This window comes from Equus przewalskii, chromosome 3 (assembly GCF_037783145.1).
Source record: "Equus przewalskii isolate Varuska chromosome 3, EquPr2, whole genome shotgun sequence".
In the NCBI taxonomy this organism is placed as follows: Eukaryota; Metazoa; Chordata; class Mammalia; order Perissodactyla; family Equidae; genus Equus; species Equus przewalskii.
In genome coordinates this window covers 117580403-117601337 of record NC_091833.1, presented here as the reverse complement: position 1 = coordinate 117601337, position 20935 = coordinate 117580403, and the positions used below count along the sequence as shown (strand labels likewise).

The 20935-nt window shown below is 40.4% G+C and overlaps 1 protein-coding gene across 2 annotated transcripts in view; it reads left to right on the top strand.

The window, feature by feature from the left end:
• The window catches only part of FAM193A (family with sequence similarity 193 member A), a 178237-nt gene that overhangs the window by 122809 nt on the left and 34493 nt on the right, over window positions 1-20935 (top strand). For both annotated transcript variants that reach the window (XM_070615203.1, XM_070615202.1), the window contains 6 exons: window positions 1735-1812; window positions 3517-3629; window positions 3771-4013; window positions 6492-6645; window positions 6763-6942; window positions 13095-13346. In XM_070615203.1, coding sequence (XP_070471304.1) covers window positions 1735-1812; window positions 3517-3629; window positions 3771-4013; window positions 6492-6645; window positions 6763-6942; window positions 13095-13346 — 1020 coding nt within the window. The remainder of the gene's footprint in view (window positions 1-1734; window positions 1813-3516; window positions 3630-3770; window positions 4014-6491; window positions 6646-6762; window positions 6943-13094; window positions 13347-20935) is intronic.

Here is a 20935-nt window from a genome sequence, read left to right as displayed (position 1 = left end):
TTACTTCTCTCTCCTCCTCTGCCTGGAGCATTTCAACATGTCTGTCTTCGATTATGCTGATACACTCCTCTATGATGTCCACTCGAGCGTTCAGAGAATCCATATTTTGTTTTATCTCTTCCATTGTGTCTTTCATCTCCAATGTTTCTGATTGATTCTTCTTTATAGTTTCAATCTCTTTTGTGAAGTAGCTCCTGAACTTGTTGAGTTGTTTCTTTACATTCTCTTTTAACTCGTTGAGTTTTTTGATGATAACTATTTTGAATTCTTTGTCATTTAGATTACATATTTCTGTGTCCTCATGACTCATTTTTGGGTACTTGTCATTTTTTTGTCTGGTCTGGGCATCTAATATAATGTTTGATATTGCTAAAGGGAGTGTCTGTTTTTTCACATCCTGGTGTTATTTGGTTGCAGTTACTGCCTATCGCCACTGGGTGGGGGTCAGGAGCCACATATTCTGAGCCCTCTGCTTTCAGCTGAGATGCCAGGCAGTGGAGCTGGGATGGGTGGGTGCAGGGAGGGGCAGTTTCTCCTGCGTTCTCTTGGGGGTTTCTCACTCTCTTCTCGCTATCTCCTTTCCTGGGGTGTTGGCTTGATGAGATCGCCCCCCAAGAAAGGTTTCACCCCGGGAGAGGGCTCACCTCTAGGCTGCAAGGGCCCACCAGGATCCTTGATGTTCCTGCGAACGAGTGTTCTCCTCCCCAGCTCCTTCCCTCACGGATCCTCCTATGGTCTCAGATCGCTGTCTTTAGGGGACGGAGTGAAGTTTTCTCTTACCCTGTTCCACCTCCTCCAAGGGTGGCTCCAGCTGCTCTGTCCTCTGTCGTATGGCTGCATGGGTCTCTCTGACGCTTTTTGTGTTGTGTTTGGATGTCCTCTGTTGGAGTATGAACGTCCTTTTCATTGTATGTTGGAGGGGAGAGATTACTGGGGAAGCTCACTCTGCCATGATGCCGACGTCACTCCTCAGTATTTTTTTTATTGTGATAAAATACACATACCGTAAAATTTACCATCCTAACCATTTTTAATTGTACAGTTCAGTGGCATTAAGTGTGTTCACATTGTTATACAGCGTCACCACCGTCCAACTCCAGAACTTTTTCATCTTCCCAGTCTGAAATGCTGTCCCCATTAAACAATCACTCCCCATTCCTCCCTCCCTGGGCCCCTGAGAACTCCCATTCTACTTTTGTCTCTGTGGACTTGACTCCTCTAGGGGCCTCCTGTAAGTGGAATCCTACTGGATTTGCCCCTTTGTGTCTGGCTTATTTCACTCTGTGTACTGTCCACAGGGTCCACGTTGTCTCAGTTTGTCTGCTGGTAGGTCTTCCTCTTAATCTGAGCTCCTCACCTGCAGGGTCTGTCGTCTTCATTTTTTTTTATCTCTAGCTGGTGCAGGGCATATAATGGGCCTCAGTAAGTCATGAGTATTCCTTTACTGTGTTGACAGATTCAGCTCTAATATCTTAATTTCGCTTTTTAATGTGACTTCATCTCTATGTTTTTTATGTAAGAAAAGTACCTGTAATGATTTTGAGTAAGTTGAGTAAAATGCTGAGACAGAGGTAGAAGATCAGGTAATGTATCCGCAATGTTGCATCTTCTCTTGTCTACAGGCAATATTTCTTATATATCTATCACTTTTAAACATTTCCCCTGGAAAATGTCCTGGGTAGCTTTTGCTGGCACTCAGGTTTTTTGTTTTTTTTTTTTACATCCCCTTATTAGATGACAATGAAAACCAAACAGCGCATGCTAACAGAAGACTGGGAGCTTTTTAAACAAAGGCGATTCATTGAAGAGCAGGTAAGGTTGTGGGTGAAGGTGCAGTTCAAGGAAATGGAAGTTGTTCAGTGCAGAGTGTGCCTCTAAAAGACCAACATTTCAGGACCACACGGCATGTTCTGATCATAAGGCAGTGTTTTTAACCTTCAGATAAACTTATTTTCCTTATCTCTCTCCTCTGTATTCCTCAAGGAAAACCTGTGTTTATCAAGTGACCCACTCTAGCCCACAGCCACCCCAGGGACCCCCACAGTCTCCTCCTAGGTGGGTGATGCCATCTCCAGTTTACACTTGAGGGCACGACCTGCCGCGAAATCACAGAGCTGGGACTCGACCTGGTCCCCTCAGACTGAGCTCACAGACCTCCCCAAGCACTGGGGGCCATGCCTTTAGTGTGGCTGCTGACAACTCCAGCTTACACCTTCTTCCTTCAGCAGGCTCTGCCAACTGCTCAGACAGAGCTTGCTGGGGGCCTTGCTGTGACAGTCTCAGAGCACCCAAATTCATTTGAAAACTTGCTTCCTACATGCCGGCTTTTCTCTCGCTTTCTGAGTCTCCCTCGCCAGGTCCACTCCCTTGGCCTTCCTTATACGTCAGTGGCCCCTAACCTCAGCCCCCACACCTGCAGTCAGTTCTCACTCCTGTGATCTCCTCTGGGCAGCACAGGTAGACAGAGGGCACCTGCACTTGGGCTTGCTCACTTAACCCCAAAACCCTTCCTGCATGGCTCCTGTCCTGTCAAATGGCCCTTCCAGCCACCACCTGTCCCATTGCCAGAGCTGATCCACAAGTTCCTTCTCTGAAATTCAGATGCTTGCCTAGTCCATTGGAGGTTCAGGTGCCACTTCCTAGAAAGCTCCAAGACCCACCCCTTCCCTGTGTGCTGGTCTTCCTTCCTATAGCTGTTGTCCTCTCTAAACGGCCTTCCTCAGTGCTACATTTCCTCCCAGCTGCCTGCTGCCATCTTCGTGCTGACCATCTGGGCTTCCATCATGCCTCATAAATGCCCATGTAACTCATGGGCGCTGGTGCTGCAGCTTCTTGTGCACAGGCCTGCTGTGCTGTGAGGCTGCGCTCTCAGGCACCATGCTGACCTTCTTCTCCTGAGGCTCGTTCCTGCTCAGTCCAGGGTCAGCAGGCCTTCGAGAGGTCTTTGAGTGGGTGCCTACCCTCAGTGCTTTTCCCCTGGCCTGGATGCCCTCCTTGCCTTTGACAGAATTGCCGACATTACCTTTTTCTGGACTTCACTCAGGCCTGGTGCCCTGCCAAGCTGCTTTTCTGCCTCCATGGCACCCTGAGCAGATCTGTGCCGGAGCACCTCCCACATCATGGTTTCCCTTAACGTTTGGTTTCTGGCCTGTCTCCTCTTCCAGAATCTAAGCTCCTTGAGGGCAGTGATTTATCTCTGCACTGCTGGTACCCAGCAGGTACTGAGCACACAGCAGATTCAGGGGAAAGGCTGGGTGTCTGCTGTGAGGGGCATTTGCTAGTGAGGAAGCTTTTAGGGCTTACTGGTCCCTGGCCTTTGTGGTGGTCAGCCCCGCAGCTGCTGCACACTCCAGGTCCACTGCCCCGTTTTCCTGGCTCCGTCCCACTTTAGGAAGTTGTGACCATTGGTTTCTAAATGAGCATAACACATATTACCATAATTACTGAAAAATAACAAACCATGTAATGAGGTATATGTCTTGCAAAATTAACCTGTCGTTTTATAATTTCCTCTAGTTAACTAATAAGAAAGCAGTCACTGGTGAGAACAACTTCACGGATGCCATGAGGCACATGTTGTCGTCCCGACTGAGTATGCCCGACTGTCCCAACTGCAACTACAGGAGAAGGTGAGCCTGCGTTGTTGTGTGGGCACAGTGGGCCTGCGGGATCCTCACTGACCCAAGTAGAGGTCCGGCGCTGACCTTTAAAGAGCACCGTCTGACCTTCTCTCTTGGCTGTCTCGGTAACTGTCCTTAATTCCCAATCAGATGTGCTTGCGATGACTGCAGCCTCTCACACATCCTCACTTGTGGTATCATGGATCCCCCCGTCACTGGCGACATCCACATTCACCAGCTACCACTCCAAGTGGATTCTGCTCCCGACTATCTCTCTGAGATGCGCCCACCTAGCGTGTCATCAGCAAGCTCAGGGTCAGGTTCCAGCTCTCCCATTACAATTCAGCAACATCCCAGACTCATCCTCACAGACAATGGCTCTGCACCAACTTTGTAAGTTGTGACTTTGTAATAAGGTTTCAGAAATTTGAGTAATCCAATAATGAGAAATATAGACAGTAATGTCTACAGAAGTATGGATATCATTATAGTGCTTTTCAAGAAAAAGGACCCTTAATTTTTTTAAACAACTTTTAAAACATGAAATCAGTAAACCCAAACTTTGACACTATTTCGTTACCTAAAAAAAAGATATAGTAAATTAATAAATGCCAGTAAAGAAACAACATGTTGGTATGCAGGGAAGTGTCTCTTCAATTCTGGCTTCACATTTCCTCCTTTTATTTGAGGGTGATCAGCCCAATGTTCATTTCGCTTCATTGTCAGTTCAGCATTCCTGCTTATTCCATGTCTTGCTAAGAACTCAGATGATTACTTTAGCAAGCGGTTGAAAGATTCTGTTTTCTGTGTTCCCGTGTTATCTAGAAGTACATTTTGTATGAGCAAGGTGGCTGTGCAGCTGTCACCAAATTCATGTTGTAGGTGAGTGGTCCCACATTTCTTTGGAGTTGTGACCCTGTCATTTGTTGAGGCTTCCCACTCTTAACTTCTGAACAAGTTGCACATGGACGTATGTTTTTATTTTATATGAGTAAATTTAGGTTTGCATTCCACATATCATAGAAGCGGGAGTCTCAGGAGCTCTGTGGAGGTGATGGACACCAGCTGTGGTTCCCACGGGGGATTGTTGACCCACCTTGGGCTGCTCAGCGTTTTTCACATTTCTCGTGATGACTCTGAGGCTTTCCTTCAGAGCCTTTCAGTTTTCAATATGGATTTGGTCTCAAATACAAAATAATTCTAAAGGAGCTGGTCTGAACTCCATGGCTCTTTTCATTGAACTCAAACTGCTTTATAGCATTAGAAACCCTGTGCTCTCTCTGGGAGCCTATGAAGGAGTGTTGAGGATTTCACAGCTAAGCTGTTAGCCAACTTCTTACAGAAACATATCAAAATTAAACATGTATGGTCTAATAAAAATTTACATGGGAAAAGTTCATCCCTGCTCATGTATCATGATGTCAGTGGCAGGCTTCTGTGCTGCGTTGCCTGGTGGAGGAAATGGGCTGTGGGAGCCTTTCTCCTCAGACCAAGACTGCCTGTGACTGCTCTGGGCATCTGGGCCTTGAGTGACTTGTGATAGGTGTCTTGCAAATATAAACGGCTATGATTTGGAAACCTTCAGTGTTGCCTTTCGTTTGTGTTCTCTCTTTCTTGGTGCCATTTCTAAATTGTTAAATAGAATTATGTGATTTTAGTCGCTGTACCACAGTGCTCTCTGGATTTTATGGGTTCTAGGGTTGATGAAGCCTGCCTTCATCACATTGAGCAAAAGATTTAGTTACTTCATTTCTGAACCTTGGTTTCCTCATCTGTGAATTGTGGCGATGATGACACATCAGGAGTGAGTTTGAGTGTTGATTGAGGCGACACATTCCATCACCTCAGGTGCCGTTTGTGCTTCTTTTGTATGCTCTAGATTGTAGTATGTTGTAGTATTAACTCTTTTTTTCCAAAAGTGGAAAAGACATCTGATTTTGGCAATTTTGGACACTCTTTCCTAAAGCCAAAAGATTGCCAGTTCCCTCTAGAAGCTACTGTGTGCTGAGACTGCAGGCGGGTTCAGAGGCATGTTTATATAGACATGGGGCGGCCATTTATGGTCATGCCTTGAACCATTTGCACTGAACCAGGAACTCTGTGCCAGCTCTTTTCATGCACCAGAAAATCATATGTTTTAAGTGGCCGCCATAGGCTACAGCCTTGAAATCTGCTTACACCTTTTAGTAAATATTCCATTTGCCTATTACTTAGATGTCTTGCTAAAGCTGATATTTAATTAAGATCATGAGTGACTTGACCAGAGCTGGACTTGTAGTAAAAAAACTTTCCGTAATTTGTCACATCGGTGTCTTTAAAGTTTTGTTCAACTGGCTGTGTCTAGAATTTTGGTGGTTATGTGAACAAACACTAAAGACCTAAGGTTGTTCTCCGTACTCCTTTAATTTTAATAAAAAATTAATTTTGTCTGCTTGGAAATGGCAGAACTGTACTCCAGGTTACTTCAAGTTGAATGGAAATGTAGTATCAGTTAATCTGATTAAATTATTGTGGTTTCCTTATATTTCTACTTTTGGAGTTTTGTTTTTTGTTCTTCCAGATAGCACAGGTGATAATCTTCCAGGTGTTTTTCTCTTGTGTTCAGGTTACTAAGAGATGTTAGGAAGTATGAGTGGACAGTCGATACAGAAGCTGATATATAATAATGTATACCTGAAATTTACACAATGTTATAAGCCAATATGACCTCAATAAAATAATGTTAAAAAAAAAAAGTATGAGTGGTACTCAGTGTAATACTCTTGTAAATGAAGACAATATCTGTAAAGGAAATGTCTTTGTTTAGTGGGTGGTTGATTCACTGTCCTCCCAGGTAAACAGCCTCATGGTGACCATCTCTGCTTGTCTCAGTTGTAGTGATGATGAAGATGTTGCACCATTGTCAGCTAAATTTGCTGATATTTATCCATTGAGTAACTATGACGACACCGAGGTGGTGGCCAACATGAATGGAATCCACAGTGAATTGAATGGTGGCGGGGAAAATATGGCTCTGAAAGATGAGGTATGGGTATGGCTTCTTCATAGTGACAATAAATGGCATAAAACAGTGATCTGGCCTTTTAATTTTTTCTGTTCTTCTGTTTTGAAAAGTAGAAATTATAAAAGGTTGTTTTTAAAGTCCCCTCAGGTAAGCAGTACCAGTAGTAGTTCTTCAGAAGCTGATGACGAAGAGGCAGACGGCGAGAGTAGTGGGGAGCCACCAGGAGCCCCGAAGGAAGATGTGGCTTTAGGAGGTGGGAGCCCCAGGAAAGAGGAGAGTAAAGTGGATAGTCCACCCCCATCTTACCCAACTCAGCAGGTATGATTTTACTTTCTCGAATTTTCTGTTTTACTGAGGGTCTGCTTCTCTGTGTGTATTTTCTCTAAACATGAGCATTATTGAATACAAAAATTACGTTACTTCAAATAACTTTGGAAAATTAGAACTGGAGAGAATCAAGGCATGCTGACAAAACAAACAAATGTGACTCATCACCCCGGATTCTAATCTTGCTTCTCTTGCTTGAATCTGTAATCAATAGTCTTGATTTTACACACCCCAGAGCAACTCTAGATACTTGGGTTTCATGCAGTTTTTCATCTGTGTAGAAGCAAGGGGATGGTTTTTCTAATAAAATAAAATAGTGGATTGTTAAAATTTCAAAACAGGTTGGTTCTGTAAGGGAGCTTTTTTCCCTGGTTGATATCCGTTTTTTCTGTTAACCAAAGATTGAGGGTACCTTATCAGACTATTATTTTTTTCTTAGGGACTCAGAGTTTTATAATAGATGCTCAAGCGGTTTTTATTTTTTATTTATTTATTTGGTTTTTTTACCCACAAAATATGTGTTTATTTTTTTACTGTGTCAAGTAGTTTTTAAATGAAAGGAAGAACAATTGAAGGTTAAAGTGCTTGGTTAATTAATGCATTTTAATAAGTAGTGTAAATCTCTGGTTCAAACAATAAAGGCAATATTAAAAGATATTATAGGGGGCTGGCCCCATGGCCAAGTGGTTAAGTTTGCGTGCTCTGCTTTGGCGGCCCAGGGTTTCACCGGCCCAAGGGTTTCTCCTGTTTGGATCCTGGGCATAGACCTAGCACTGCTCATCAGCCATGCTGAGGCAGTGTCCCACATAGCTCAACTAGAAGGACCTAGAACTACATACTGGGGGGCTTTGGGGAGAGGAAAAAAAAAAGAGGAAGATTGACAACAGATGTTAGTTCAGGGCCAATCTTTAAAAAAAATAATAAAAGAAAGTATTACATTGAGAAGTCTTGTTGCTGTGTCCTTTGCCATCTATCCTGTCTAGCACCTACTCCCCCTAGTCCCAATAAATAACCAGTTTTACTTATTTATTGTGTGTCTGTCATTCTAGTGTTTATTTATGCAAATACAGATATTTATTCTTCCCTTTTCTTAGGAAAAGACTTAAACCAATGCACGCTCTGTTCTGCTCCTTGCTGTTTCTCTTAGCAGTATACCCTGACCGACTTTCTCTGTCTGTGCAGAATGCACTTCCTCATTCTCTTCTGTGGGCCTCTTTGTAGTCCCTCGTGTAGACTTATCATAGTTTCTTCTGTTTGGTCCCTGCTGATGGATACTTGTGTTTGCTTCCCTTTTTTTCCCCCATTATAAACTATTCTTTGAGTAACCATATACATCTGACATTTTATACATAAGCAGATATATCCCTAGGATTGGTCACCAGCAGTGGCTTTACTGAGTCAGAGCACGATGGCCTCCCCTAACCCCAGAAGAAGGTGACATCACAGTTTGGGATTTTTGCCAGTCTGATAGATAAGAAATGGGAACCCCTTGAGGTTTCAATTTTCATTTCATTTTTTATGGGCAAAGGAAAACATCCTTTCCTATGTTTAAGGGCCATTAATTTCCTTTTCTGTGTTATTATTGAGCTCTTTATATATTTGTACAAGTCCTTTATCAAGTATGTGATTTGCAAATATTTTCTCCAGGTCTGTTCGTTTTTTTATGGCATTTTTTGAAAAGCAAAATGTTTTTAATTTTGATGCATTCTAGTTTATCACTTTTTTTCTTTTATGAATCATGCTTCTGATCCATATCCATAAAACTTTGCCTCATACAAACTTCTGTTTTATTCTAGAAGATCTACAATTTTAGCTCTACTTAGGTTCATTTCACTCAGTTTTTGCACATGGTGTGAGGTTAGGGTTTAAATTCATCGTTTTGTGTATGTAGATAGCCACTTATCCCAGCATCATTTGTTCAAAAGACCATCTTTTCCCCTGTTGAGTTGCGTTGGCCATTTGTTGAAAATCAGTTGACTGTAAATGTAAGAGTTTATTTCTGTACTCTGTATTCTGTTCATTTGATCTCTGTGTCCTTACACCCGTAGTATACCTGACTATCGCTTTATAGTAAATTTGGAAGTCAGTAGGATCTACTCTCCAGAATGATGGGCCTTTTTCAAAATTTTTAGGCTGCTCAAAGTCCAAAAGGCATTTCTTTATAAGTTTTAGGATCAACTTGTTAACTTATACAAAACAGCCGGCTTGGATTTTGATAGAAATTGCATTGAATTCTTGAATACTTGATAGAATTCACTAGCAAAATCCTCTAGGCTTGGGGCTGGCCCCGTGGCCGAGTGGTTAAGTTCGCGCGCTCCGCTGCAGGCGGCCCAGCGCTTCGTTAGTTCGAATCCTGGGCGCGGACATGGCACTGCTCATCAGACCACGCTGAGGCAGCGTCCCACATGCCACAACTAGAAGAACCCACAACAAAAGAATACACAACTATGTACCGGGGGGGCTTTGGGGAGAAAAAGGAAAAAATAAAATCTTAAAAAAAAAAAAAAACCTTATTAAAAAAAAAAAAAATCCTCTAGGCTTAGTCTTTTATTTGTGGGATGATATAGATCAATTTTGGGCAAATACAGTCTTAACAAAATTGAATCTGTCGGTCTATGAACATGCTGTCTCTCTCTGTTTATTTAAGTCATCTTTAATTTCTCAGCAATTTTTAAAAATTTCTAGTCTCTGAGTCTTGAACATATTTCTTAAAGTTATTTTTAGGTATTAGATATTTTTTGATTCTGTAGTCCATGGTATTTTCTAATTTTGATTTTCAATTGGTTGCCGGTGATATAGAGAAATTTGTTTTTATGTATCGATCTTGTATTCTGTAGCTTTACTAAACTCATTCTAGAGGGATTGAGTGTTTGCTTTTTTGGTAGATTTCTTTGGATTTTCTGCATGCAAGGTGATGTTGTCTGTGAATAAAGACATTTTTACTTCTTCGTTTACGATCTGGGTGTTTTTTTTATTCTTGCCTTAATGAACTAGCTAGAACCTCCAATACAATATTGAATAAAAGTGGTACAAGCAGACATCTTTGCCTTGTTCCTAGCTTTAGGAGGACAGCATTCAGTCTTTGACCAGGAAGTAAGATGCTTTGTTGTTAGTGCCATCAAGTAGATTCTGACTCCTGGCAAGCGACCCTGTGTACAGCAGAGCAGAACTCTGCCTGGTCTTTTTGTACCATCCTCTCACCTTCTGGCACTATACCAAGCAATACTCTACTGCCGTTTGTAGGGTTTCATGGCTAATTTTTTTGGAATTGAGTGGCCAGGTCCTTCTTCCTAGTGTGTCTAGTCTGGAAGCTCTGCTGAAACCTCTCCACCATGGTACTTGAAATACTGGTCGCATAGCTTTCAGCATCACAGCAACATGCAGCCACAACAGAATGACAATCAATAGATGGATAGTGTGGTTCCCTGGCTGGGACATGAACCCAGGCCACAGCAGTGAAAGCGCCAAATCTTAACCACTAGACCTCTAGGCTGGCTAAGTGTGATGCTAGCTGTAGGTTTTTCATAGACACCCTTTATCAAATTGAGGAAATTCTGTTCTATTCCTAGTTTCTTGAGAGTTTTATCATGAATGTGTATAGGGTTTTTTAACTGCCTTGTCTGTGTCTATTGAGGTGTTCCTGGGATTTTCCTTCTTTATTCTGTTACTACGGTGTATCACATCAAGTGATTTTTGGATATTAAACCAACTTTGTGTTCCTGGGATAAATCCCACTTGGTCATGGTGTATGATCCTTTTTTATGTGTTGCTGGATTGGTTTGCTAATATTTTATTAAGATTTTTGCATCTATATTAATAAAAGATATTAGTCTGTAGTTGTCTATCCGTGTAATGTCTTTGTCTGGCTTTGGCATCAGGTAATACTGGCCTCATAGAATGAGTTTGGAAGTGTGTGTTCTGTCTATGTTTTCTGAGGGATTTGTCTAAGATTGAGATTTCTTAAATATTTGATGGAATTCACTAGTGAAAAACCTATGAATCTGGTCTTTTTTGTGGGGAGATTTATAATTTCTAATTCAAATTTTGTTTATTTGTTGTAGGTCTCTTCAGATTTTGTTTCTTCTTGAAATAATGTTAATAATCTGTATCTTTTTTGGAATTTATCCATTTCATCTCAGTTGTCTAATTTGATAGCATAAGGTTGTTTATTGTATTCTCTTACAGTTCTTTTAATTCTGTAGTCTGTGTTGATGTTAGTTCCTGATTTTGATAATTTTGCTCACTTCTTTTTAACCCCCTCACAGTTGGTCTGGCTAAAGGTTTATCAGTTTTTGTAAATAATCAGTCTTTGTTTTTGTTGGTTTTCTCTTTTTCTCTTTTCTAGTTCATTGATTTCTGTTCTGATCTTTTTTATTTCTTATATTCTTTGGGTTTGGTTTGTTCTTTTTCTAGCTTGTTGAATCTAAAGCTTAGATTAATGATTTTAGAGCTTCCAAATTTATTGAGACTTGTTTTATGGACTAACATGTGGTCTGTCCTAAATAATGTTCCATGTGCACTTGAAAATAATTTGTGTTCTGTTCTTGTTAGGTGGAGTGTCCTATAAACGAAAGTTCAGTCAAATTGATAGCATTATTCAAGTCTTGTATGTCCTTCCTGATTTTCTGTCTAGTTCTAAAAATTACTGAGAGAGACATATTGGAGTCTTCGAGTGTAACTACTAGATTGTCTGTTCTCCTTTCAGATCTGCCAGTTTTTGATTCATGCATTTGGGGACAATGCTGTTGAATGTGTATACAAGTATTATTGTTATATTTCCCTGATATACCAGTCCTTTATCATTATGAAATGTTTCTCTGCTAACATTTCTTATCTTAAAGACTATTTTATCTGATATTAATATAGCCACTTCAGCTGTCTTAGGGTTACTGTATGCATGGTATATGTTTTTACATCCTTTTAATTTTAGCCTCATTGTGTCTTTGAATCTGAAGTGTGTCTTTGAATCTTTTAGTTGGGTCTTGTGTTTTTATCCTGTCAGTGGCTGCCTTTTGTTTGGAAGCGTCATTTACATGTAATGTAATGATCGGTGATATTTACATCTGCCATTTTGTTATTTGTTTCTATATGTCTTAGGTTTTTTGTTCCTCTGTTCCTCCTTACCTTCCTTTTCTGTATTAAATTTTTCAGTGTACCATTTTATTTTATTTATTTATTTATTTTTAAGATTTTATTTTTTCCTTTTTTCTCCCCAAAGCCCCCCGGTACACAGTTGTATGTTCTTAGTTGTGGGTCCTTCTAGTTGTGGCATGTGGGACGCCGCCTCAGCATGGCTTGATGAGTGGTGCCATGTCCGCGCCCAGGATTCGAACCAACGAAACACTGGGCTACCGCACGGAGCACGCAAACTTAACCACCCGGTAACCACTCGGCCACGGGGCCAGCCCCTTAGTGTACCATTTTAATTCTGCGATTGAATGTTTAATTTTTTGTTTCGTTTAGTTTTTTAAAGGGTAATAGGGAGTTATGAATGGGAAGAAGCCCCAGGCAAGAGGGCCAGGCTCCTGCTGTTCTTACCTGAAGCTCTAGCAGATTTGCATGAATAAACACTTCTCAATTTGTTTTTTTCCTTTGGTTGATTTTCAGAGTCTCAAAACGGTTGCCTTTGACGTTTGTATTCAGTTTTATACTTGTTTTGAGGGAGGAGAGTCACTGACTGCTTCATTCCACCTTAGCCAGAAGTTCCATCTCTGGTGCGTTTTGAAGAAACTCTATATACCCATTCATTAAGCAGTACGAACCCAGCAGAGCGTGGCACCAGTGGTTTTGTCATCCTTGGTCCCAGCGCCATCTCTCCACTCTGCTTTCTTTACCTGTTCCTTTGTCCTTCCTTGGACAGGCACAGGACACAGATTGGTATGGCTGCTACCTCAGCAGATACCCAGCTAGGGAGTGAGGTGCACATCTCTTCTCTTTTCAGGTTTCTTCAGTCCGAGTTTTTCACAGTCCCTCACTTATCTTGGAAGAAGAGCCCTGGTCAACATCGGGTGTCAGGATGAGCCCTGTTACCTTTGTATTTGCTGTATAACTGCGCAGCAGAATGTGGCTGATTTTAATTTAATTCGTACTGTTCTTTATTTCACTAAATAAGCAGGTGCTTTTTTTTTTCTCTCTCCTTTTAGGCTGAGCAAACTCCAAACACTTGTGAATGTCATGTGTGTAAACAAGAAGCTTCTGGACTGACAGCATCAGCAATGACAGCCGGAGCACTTCCTCCTGGCCATCAGTTCATGAGCCCAGAGAAGCCCACCCATCCTGCTCTACATCTTTACCCCCACATCCATGGACATGTGCCTTTGCACGCCGTCCCTCACCTGCCTCGCCCTCTTATCCACCCCACCTTGTATCCAGCGCCTCCCTTTACACACAGTAAGGTAAGTCAGGGCAGAAAGGGCCTGAAAGCTCACCTGTCACTAAGATCTTACAGGAGTACATATTTAAAGAAGCAAATATCCATAAACTGTCAACTTGTATAGGACAGCATCCACTCCTAATAGGAAGGTCTGGAAAAGTTTCCTTTCATCATAATCTCTTAAGCTCTTGCAATTTTGAACCTTTACTATTATAAAAACAATCATGAAAGTCATGGTTTAGTCCTTCAGAGTTAAGTAGAATGTAAAGTGTTTTTCAGATGATGGTGTAACACTTTATACTCAGGGAGACTGCCACACGTGGCTTCTGCCCACCCAGACACCAGTTCAATTTTCTACTCCTGTCCTTTTGGGGCCTGGCTCTCTTTCTTGATAGGATGGGTAAAATAATTTGAATATAGCATAAGTCTTCTAACACCAGCTGATCTCTACAGTGTCTAAAATGATTATGCTCTCTAAGCAGGAAAACTAAGGACCTGTAGAAGTACTCAGACCTGAAGAAGGAATCCTAAGTGTGATGCAGTAGAAGATCATACTGCCATGCATGTTATTGAGAGGTGCCTAGAGGGCAGGGAGGAAAGGGCCTGCCAGAAACCAGTTGTGCAAAAAGCCTATTCAGGAAAAGAGTAAGGATCTAGAAAAAGTTTGATTTTTAAGCATTTCTTCTCTGAGAACCCCAGGCTTATAATTAGTATCTTAGACTTTGCAGTGAGATTTTTAGGTTGGTTTCGTTCTTTGTACCTCTTATAACTTTGCCTCTCTAGCTATTTTGAACTTACCTTCATTAACTCTTGCCATAAATTCTGATTTTTATTTTTATTTTTATCAGTTATTCTGGTTCAAGGTTAGTTATAATCAATCAAAAATAGAATTTTCCCCAGACTCAACTGATTTATTATTTAAAACAGTGTTTCTCAACTAGGAGAGAAAGGGAGGACATGGTGTGGAAGGGGCTTTCTCAGACTGCATGCGCATTTTCTTGCCTAAAGGGTGTCACTGTAAAGTGAGAGTGTGTGTAACCCGTAAGTGGGGTTTGTTTGTTTGCTGGGGAGGGGCACAGGTGGGAGATTAATAACCACTAGTTTACAATGGAATATAATCAGCTTGTCATGTTCTATTACAATAAGTACTTGGTAACTACCCGAATTTATGCTTAAATTTTGTTAGGTTGTATATTGCTCAATTTGAACATTTAGTGATGCCTTTGTTAATAGAGTGGTTTCAAATAGCATTTTCAGATATATATTCAAAGCCAGGCTGTTTTTGTGGTCTGCCCAGTCTATAGCCTCTTTCCCTCTGGGTGAGTGTATGAGGTTGGGAAGCTGTCTATTCCTTGTTCTTACCTGAATAGAGCTGTTTTCTAGTCCCTGAGAACCACCCTGAAAGAAGAGGATAAAATGGTCTGTTAAACTTTCTTGCTGGTAGAAACTATTCAAGAATTAGTTCATAAAAATCTGCAAGTAAAGTATTGAAATTGATTATTCTCAAAGGCTACTGGGACACTCTAGTTAAAACTAATTTTTTCCCTTAACCTTTGGCCTTTTCTCAGGACATTATAAGTAGTTTATACACAGCTAAAGGAGAATAAAAACATTTTGGGGGAGCATCATCTATATCTAAAATCTGTTTATTTAATACCTGTTAAACTTTAATCCAGTAGATAGATGTGAAAGATTTCGTGAATAGAAAGGCAAATACAGAGGACAAGTAAGCTTTCTTTCAGCCACTTTGCTATAAATGTCAGTCAAGACTGTTCACTGATACATTTAAAATACATTAACTGGATGCCATTTTTATTTAGAAAAATGAGATGCATTTGGCAAAATACTTCATTTGTACCTGGTATAAAAATGTTTCTCTAGACAAGCTTGCATTGTCACTTAACCAGGTCTTGCAAAATTAGTTTGTATTATTTGAGTTAGTTTGACTTAGTTGAATACATCTGTACCTAAATGCATGATGTGTTCACAACCCCATAGGATTTTGTAGAAGCAGCTTCTAGAGAACAAACGAGCTATATTAGAACGGCATAAGCTTCTCTTCAGTTACATCAGAGCAGCTTTCTTAGAGAGGCCAGGATTGTTCAGTGTGATGTTCCGAATGTAGTTGGCAGGTAGAAGGTGGGTGCTGAATGTGAAGGGCAGCCTGCGCACACGGAGGCTCCTCTGACCTGCTTCTCTTTCTGTGTTCTGGGCCTTTAGGAATTTCTGCTCTAGGGAAATGGCAGTTGTCGCCTTTAAGACTTTATGTCGTTGTAGTCGTACCTACAACTAGGTGCTACATTTAGTACCTAAAATGCTTAGGATGAATACTATGAAAATATTGTTTTCTTAAAATTAGAAAAGCTTGGACTATTTCTATTTTCACATGTCTTCATACCAATGACTCATTTAATTTTTTTGTTGATATAAGTTATTTGCAAGTTAAAAGTAGTTGCAGAAGGAAAATACAGTAATGAAATATTAGAGAAAAAATTTAAACTGTGACAGGGAATTTAATTTCCAAGTATTTGGGGATTTCCCAGCTATCTTTCTGTTACTGATTTCTACTTTAATTTCATTGTGGTCTGAGAGCATACATTGTATGATTTCTATTCTTTTGAATTTGTTAAAGTGTGCTTTACAGCCAGAATGTGGTCTATCTTGGTGAATGTTTATGTGACCTTGAGAAGAATGTGTAATCTGCTGTTTTTGGATGAAGTAGTCTATAGAGGTCCATTATATCCAGTTGATTGGTGGTGCTGTTGAGTTCAGCTATGTCTTTAGTGATTTTCTGCCTACTGGTTCTGTCCATTTCTGATAGAGGAATGTTGAAGTCTTCAACTATAATAGTGGATTCATCTATTTCTCCTTGCAGTCACATCAGTTTTTGCCTCATGTAGTTTGATGCTCTGTTGTTAGATGCTTACATGTTTAGGATTGTTGTATGTTCTTGGATAATTGACCCCCTTATCATTATTTGAATGCCCTTCTTTATCCCTGATAATTTTCCTTATTCTGAAATCTTATCTGTCTGAAATTAATATAGTTACTCCAGCTTTTGAGTAGTGTTTGTGTGGTATATCTTTCTCCATAACTTACTTTTAACTTAAAGGGGTCTTTTTACTTACAGTAGGTTTCTTGTAGACATATATAGTTGGGTCTTATTTTTTAATGTACTCTGATGATCTCTGCCTTTTCATTGGTATATTTAGACCATTCACATTTAGAGTGACTTTTGATGTGTTTAGATTAATAGCACCCATGTTTGTAACTGTTTTGTATTCATTACCAGAGTCTTTTTTCCCTGGCTTCTCCACTTTCAATTGAGCATTTTCTGATTCCATTTTATCTTTGTTAGCATATCAATTATACTTTTTTTTTTTTAATTTTAGCAGTTGTATTAAAATATACATTTTTATTAATCTAAGTCCCCCTTCAAATAACACAATTCTGCTTCATGTGTAGTGTAAATACTTTTTCACAGCTTATTCCCAATTCCTCCCTCCCATTCCTTGTGACGTTGTTGTCATTATTTTTATTTATCCATATATTAATCACCCAGTACATTGTTACTATTTTCACCTTAAAGTTATCTTTTAGATCAATTAATAATAAGAAAAGTAAGAGATTTTATTTTACTTTTATTTATTCCTTCTCCATTGCTCTCCCTTTCTTTATGTAGATCCAAGTTTCTGAACTATATTATTTTCCTTCTGCCTGAAGAAAATCTTTTAACATTTTTTGCAGGACAGGTCTGCTGGCGATGAGTTCTCTCAGTTTTTGTTTGTCTGAGGAAGTCTTTATTTCTCCTTCACTTTTGAAGGATAATTTCGCTGGATACAGAATTCTAGGTTGGTGGTTTTTTTCTTTCAACACTTTAAACATATTTAACTCCACTCTTCTTACTTGCATGGTTTCTGATGAGATGTCGTCTGTAATTCTTTTCCCTCTTCTATAGATAACGGGGATTTCTCCCCTCTCCTCTTCTTCCTCCCCAAGGCTGCTTTCAGGATTTTCTTTTTGTCTTTGGTTTTCTGCAGTTTGAATATGCTACACCTAGGGGTAGATTTTGTGGTGTTTATTCTATTTGGTGTTCGGAGAGTTTCCTGGATCTGTGGTTTGGTGTCTGTCATTAATTTTGAAAAGTTCTCAGCCATTATTATTTCAAATACTTCTATGTGTTCTCTTTCTTCTCCTGCTATTCCAATTACTGTATGTTATATCTTTTGAAATTGTCCCACAGTTCTTGGATGTTTTGGTCTATTTTTTGTCGTTGTTGGTGATGGTTTTTATTGTTTTGTTTTAATTCTTGTTTCTCTTTGCATTTCAGTTTGAGACGTTTCTGTTGACATATCTTGAAACTCACTGACTTTTTTCCTTGGCTGTGTCCAGTCTACTGATTAGCTCATCAAAAGCATTATGCATTTCACTTATAGTGTTTTTTATTTCTAACATTTTTATTATTATTTCTTAGAGCTTCTGTCTCTCTGCTCACATTGTCCGTTTGTTCTTGCATGTTGTCTACTTTTTCCATTAGAGACCTTAGCATATTAATCATTTAAAATTCCCTGTCTGATGATTTTCAGCCGTTTTATCTTCATATTCCCTCTCTGCCATTCTGTTGTGTCTCTGAACCTCTGAGACCTGCGTTAGAGCTTCTCATTCTGTTCTGCATGTTCCTCACATCTTTGTGTCCTCACCTTCATGTTCTTCAAAGCTCTTTCGTATTTTCCACCTCTTTGTCTCTCAGTTCTGATAACTTTTTTGGATCAGTCCTCTAGTTATATAATTCTCTAATTGTCTCTAACCTGTCACTGAAGTTTGGTTTTTAACTGTAATTCTTATTTCTGAGCTTTAATTTGTTTTTCAAATATATTAGCAACTTTTTATATTCTCTTGTTCCTTGATCACTTCTTTTTTATTTTCTTCTTTTAAGCATTTTACACAGTTATTCTGTGTTTGAATGAAATCTTGAGGGTCTAAATCTGGTTTTTTGTTGTTTCTGCTGATGTATTATTTCCTTATCCATATAGTAATGTTTTACTATGAGGTCATGTTTTGTTCAGCTTACTCTCTGGGAACGCTGAGGCCCTAAGTAGGGAATGCTTCCTCAAGAAGGGGTTTCCACTCACTGGTGCAAGGTACCAGCAGGACACTGACCCAGCTACGACCCTGCAGCTCTTCTTGGCATTCCCATGGGACCTCAGATCTGGCCTCCCATTGCTGTAATGATGATGCTTGCACCTTCACCTGCCTGGCCCTGTTTTTCTCACCATGTTCGTGTCACTTCTTTGTGAAGGATTACCCTCGCTTTCTCTATGGCTTAGCATTTTGCTAGAAAGCTGTTTGGTGCCATTTCTCTGGGATCTAGAGTGAAGCATCCCCACTTACTAGACAAAGTCTAAGCAGAGGGAGAACACGTGACCTTAGAAGAGTTAACGTGAGATGGTGGGGCTGCAGCTCACTGCTCCTTCACAGAGCGGGTTTTCACACATCACCTTACATGGCTCAGGAGCTGTAGGTCACAGCTGTAGGGCCAGACTTTGGACTGGTGCCTGAGGCTTCCAGCTCTAAATCCTGTGTCTTTTCCATCTGGAGAACATGTTATGAAATAATCACCATGCTAAGAAAGAGCCTAGTAATGAAGATAGAGAGATGTCTTGAATCCTGCGAGAGCATGAGGAATATTTGAAAATGGTCACCATGTTCCGGCCCTCAGTGAGTTCAGTGCATCAAGTGGATCCTGGTGAAGTGGCTCCCACGTGGCTCTGCACGCACCTCTCACCTCGCTCACCAGGTTACTTACGTACAACCAGCGCAAAATTAATAAAGTTAAACATGGTACAAGTGTAAGTTCAGGTTGGAATTTGAGGTAGAAAAAAACTGTATGGAAAATAGGGACATAAATAGATTGCAATTTGGGGGTCATATTGTGATCTTTGATTTGTAGTTTATTTCAGAGGTAGTATTTAGTTCTTCTGGCCTGAGAAATAGCAAGACCAAAACAAAGGTGGCACTTTGCCTCTTACCATCTCTGGCAGGAATATTGGAGAACCTTAGTAAGAAGGAACAGAATAGAGTCGCTCATCTTAACTTATCTTGTTCACTGGGACATAACTGGAACCCCTTTTTGTTTGAATACTTGGTATTGGTAGTCCCTCTCATGCGTGTGTTCAGTGATTAAGTCTTTTGCTCTCTTGGTTTGTCATCTTTAGCACCTGTGTTCATGGTGTCTGGGATGGATGTGGTGGTGTGAGAGACAGGCTGGGTCTTCAGTAAAGACATCTGTTTGTGTATGTCAGAGCTTTCATTTAAAGCAAAAATTTTGCTTTCTTGTGAATCACTTTTGTCTCAAAGTGGAGAACAATTCAAAACTTCTGTTAATTGAAGCTGTATGGATTTGTTTAAGAGTGAAATCGTTCTGATTCAATAGCATTATCCACATGTTGGGAGACTTATTTTATGCTTAAATTATTGATGTACTTATGGAGGCATGACCCAAAAATATTCTAGTTGATAGATGCTTTTTTTGTTGTTTTTCTGAAGGAAACCCATAGCTGTTGAGGTTAGTAGATGTCTTATGTGAAAGCATTCATACAAATACAGGTTGTTTGTTATGGACCCCCTGCTCCCTTTGGTCTCTACAAATGGACCTCCTGTTTTGAGTAGATGGTTTTCTAAAGAAGTGTGTGAATCAAAGGTATAGCATCATTAACTTTTGTTTCCAGTATTATAGTTTCATAGTTGTGTTCCTTTATTCCTGTAAGCTAAGCTCTGTTCAACATTTATTGAACATCCAGTATGTGCCAGGCCCTGTGCTACGTGCTAGGAAAATAAAACCCAATTAATCATGGTCCCTGTTTTCAGGGATGTCTCAATCTAAAGAGAAGACAAAAACAGGCTCAAATTAAAAAATCAAAACGATATGGCATACCTTAATAGAAATTATACATACAAAGTAGAAAACTAACACCACAGGGGAAAACTATGACTTTTTGAGCCTGTGGGGTGGTTTTGCAGAGGAACTGACATTGGGATAGGATTTTGAAGGATAAGCAGAAGCTCTCAGACACCTGTGGTAGTAGGTCCAAGCTGTCAGCCACTTTTCTTGAGGTGAACCCAGACAACTCCTGGCTGTGTCTTAGGAGGATCTCAGGGTATCTTTGAGCAGCTTCTGAGACCGCACATGCTTCTGCCATTGAGAGTTTACTGGCTGGGCTAGCGAGGCAGAGCTGCGTCTCACAGCTGACGTGGGGCAGTGTGAGAAGGCTGGCCAGTTCCTCTCTCAGGAATTTCTGCCCTTAATGGAAGGTCTTCAAGACTAAGAAACCTTCTTCCATTTAATTGTTACTTTTCATCACTTCCTCAGCAAAGCAGGTCTTAGTTTATCACTACTTTGTGGAAACTGGTATCTATTAAAATATGGTTTTCTTGTTTTCCACACTCTTTGCTCCCTGGGTCCCCCCTGCCAGAACAACCGGTTCAGGCTCCTGCTTTGATCCTGGCTGTCCAACGCAGACCTGTTTCTTCCCGGTTTCAAATCCTGAATGTCGTCTCCAGCCTCACCCTCCACCTTCGCCTCCTTGAGCCTGTTCAAAGTCAGCAGATGTG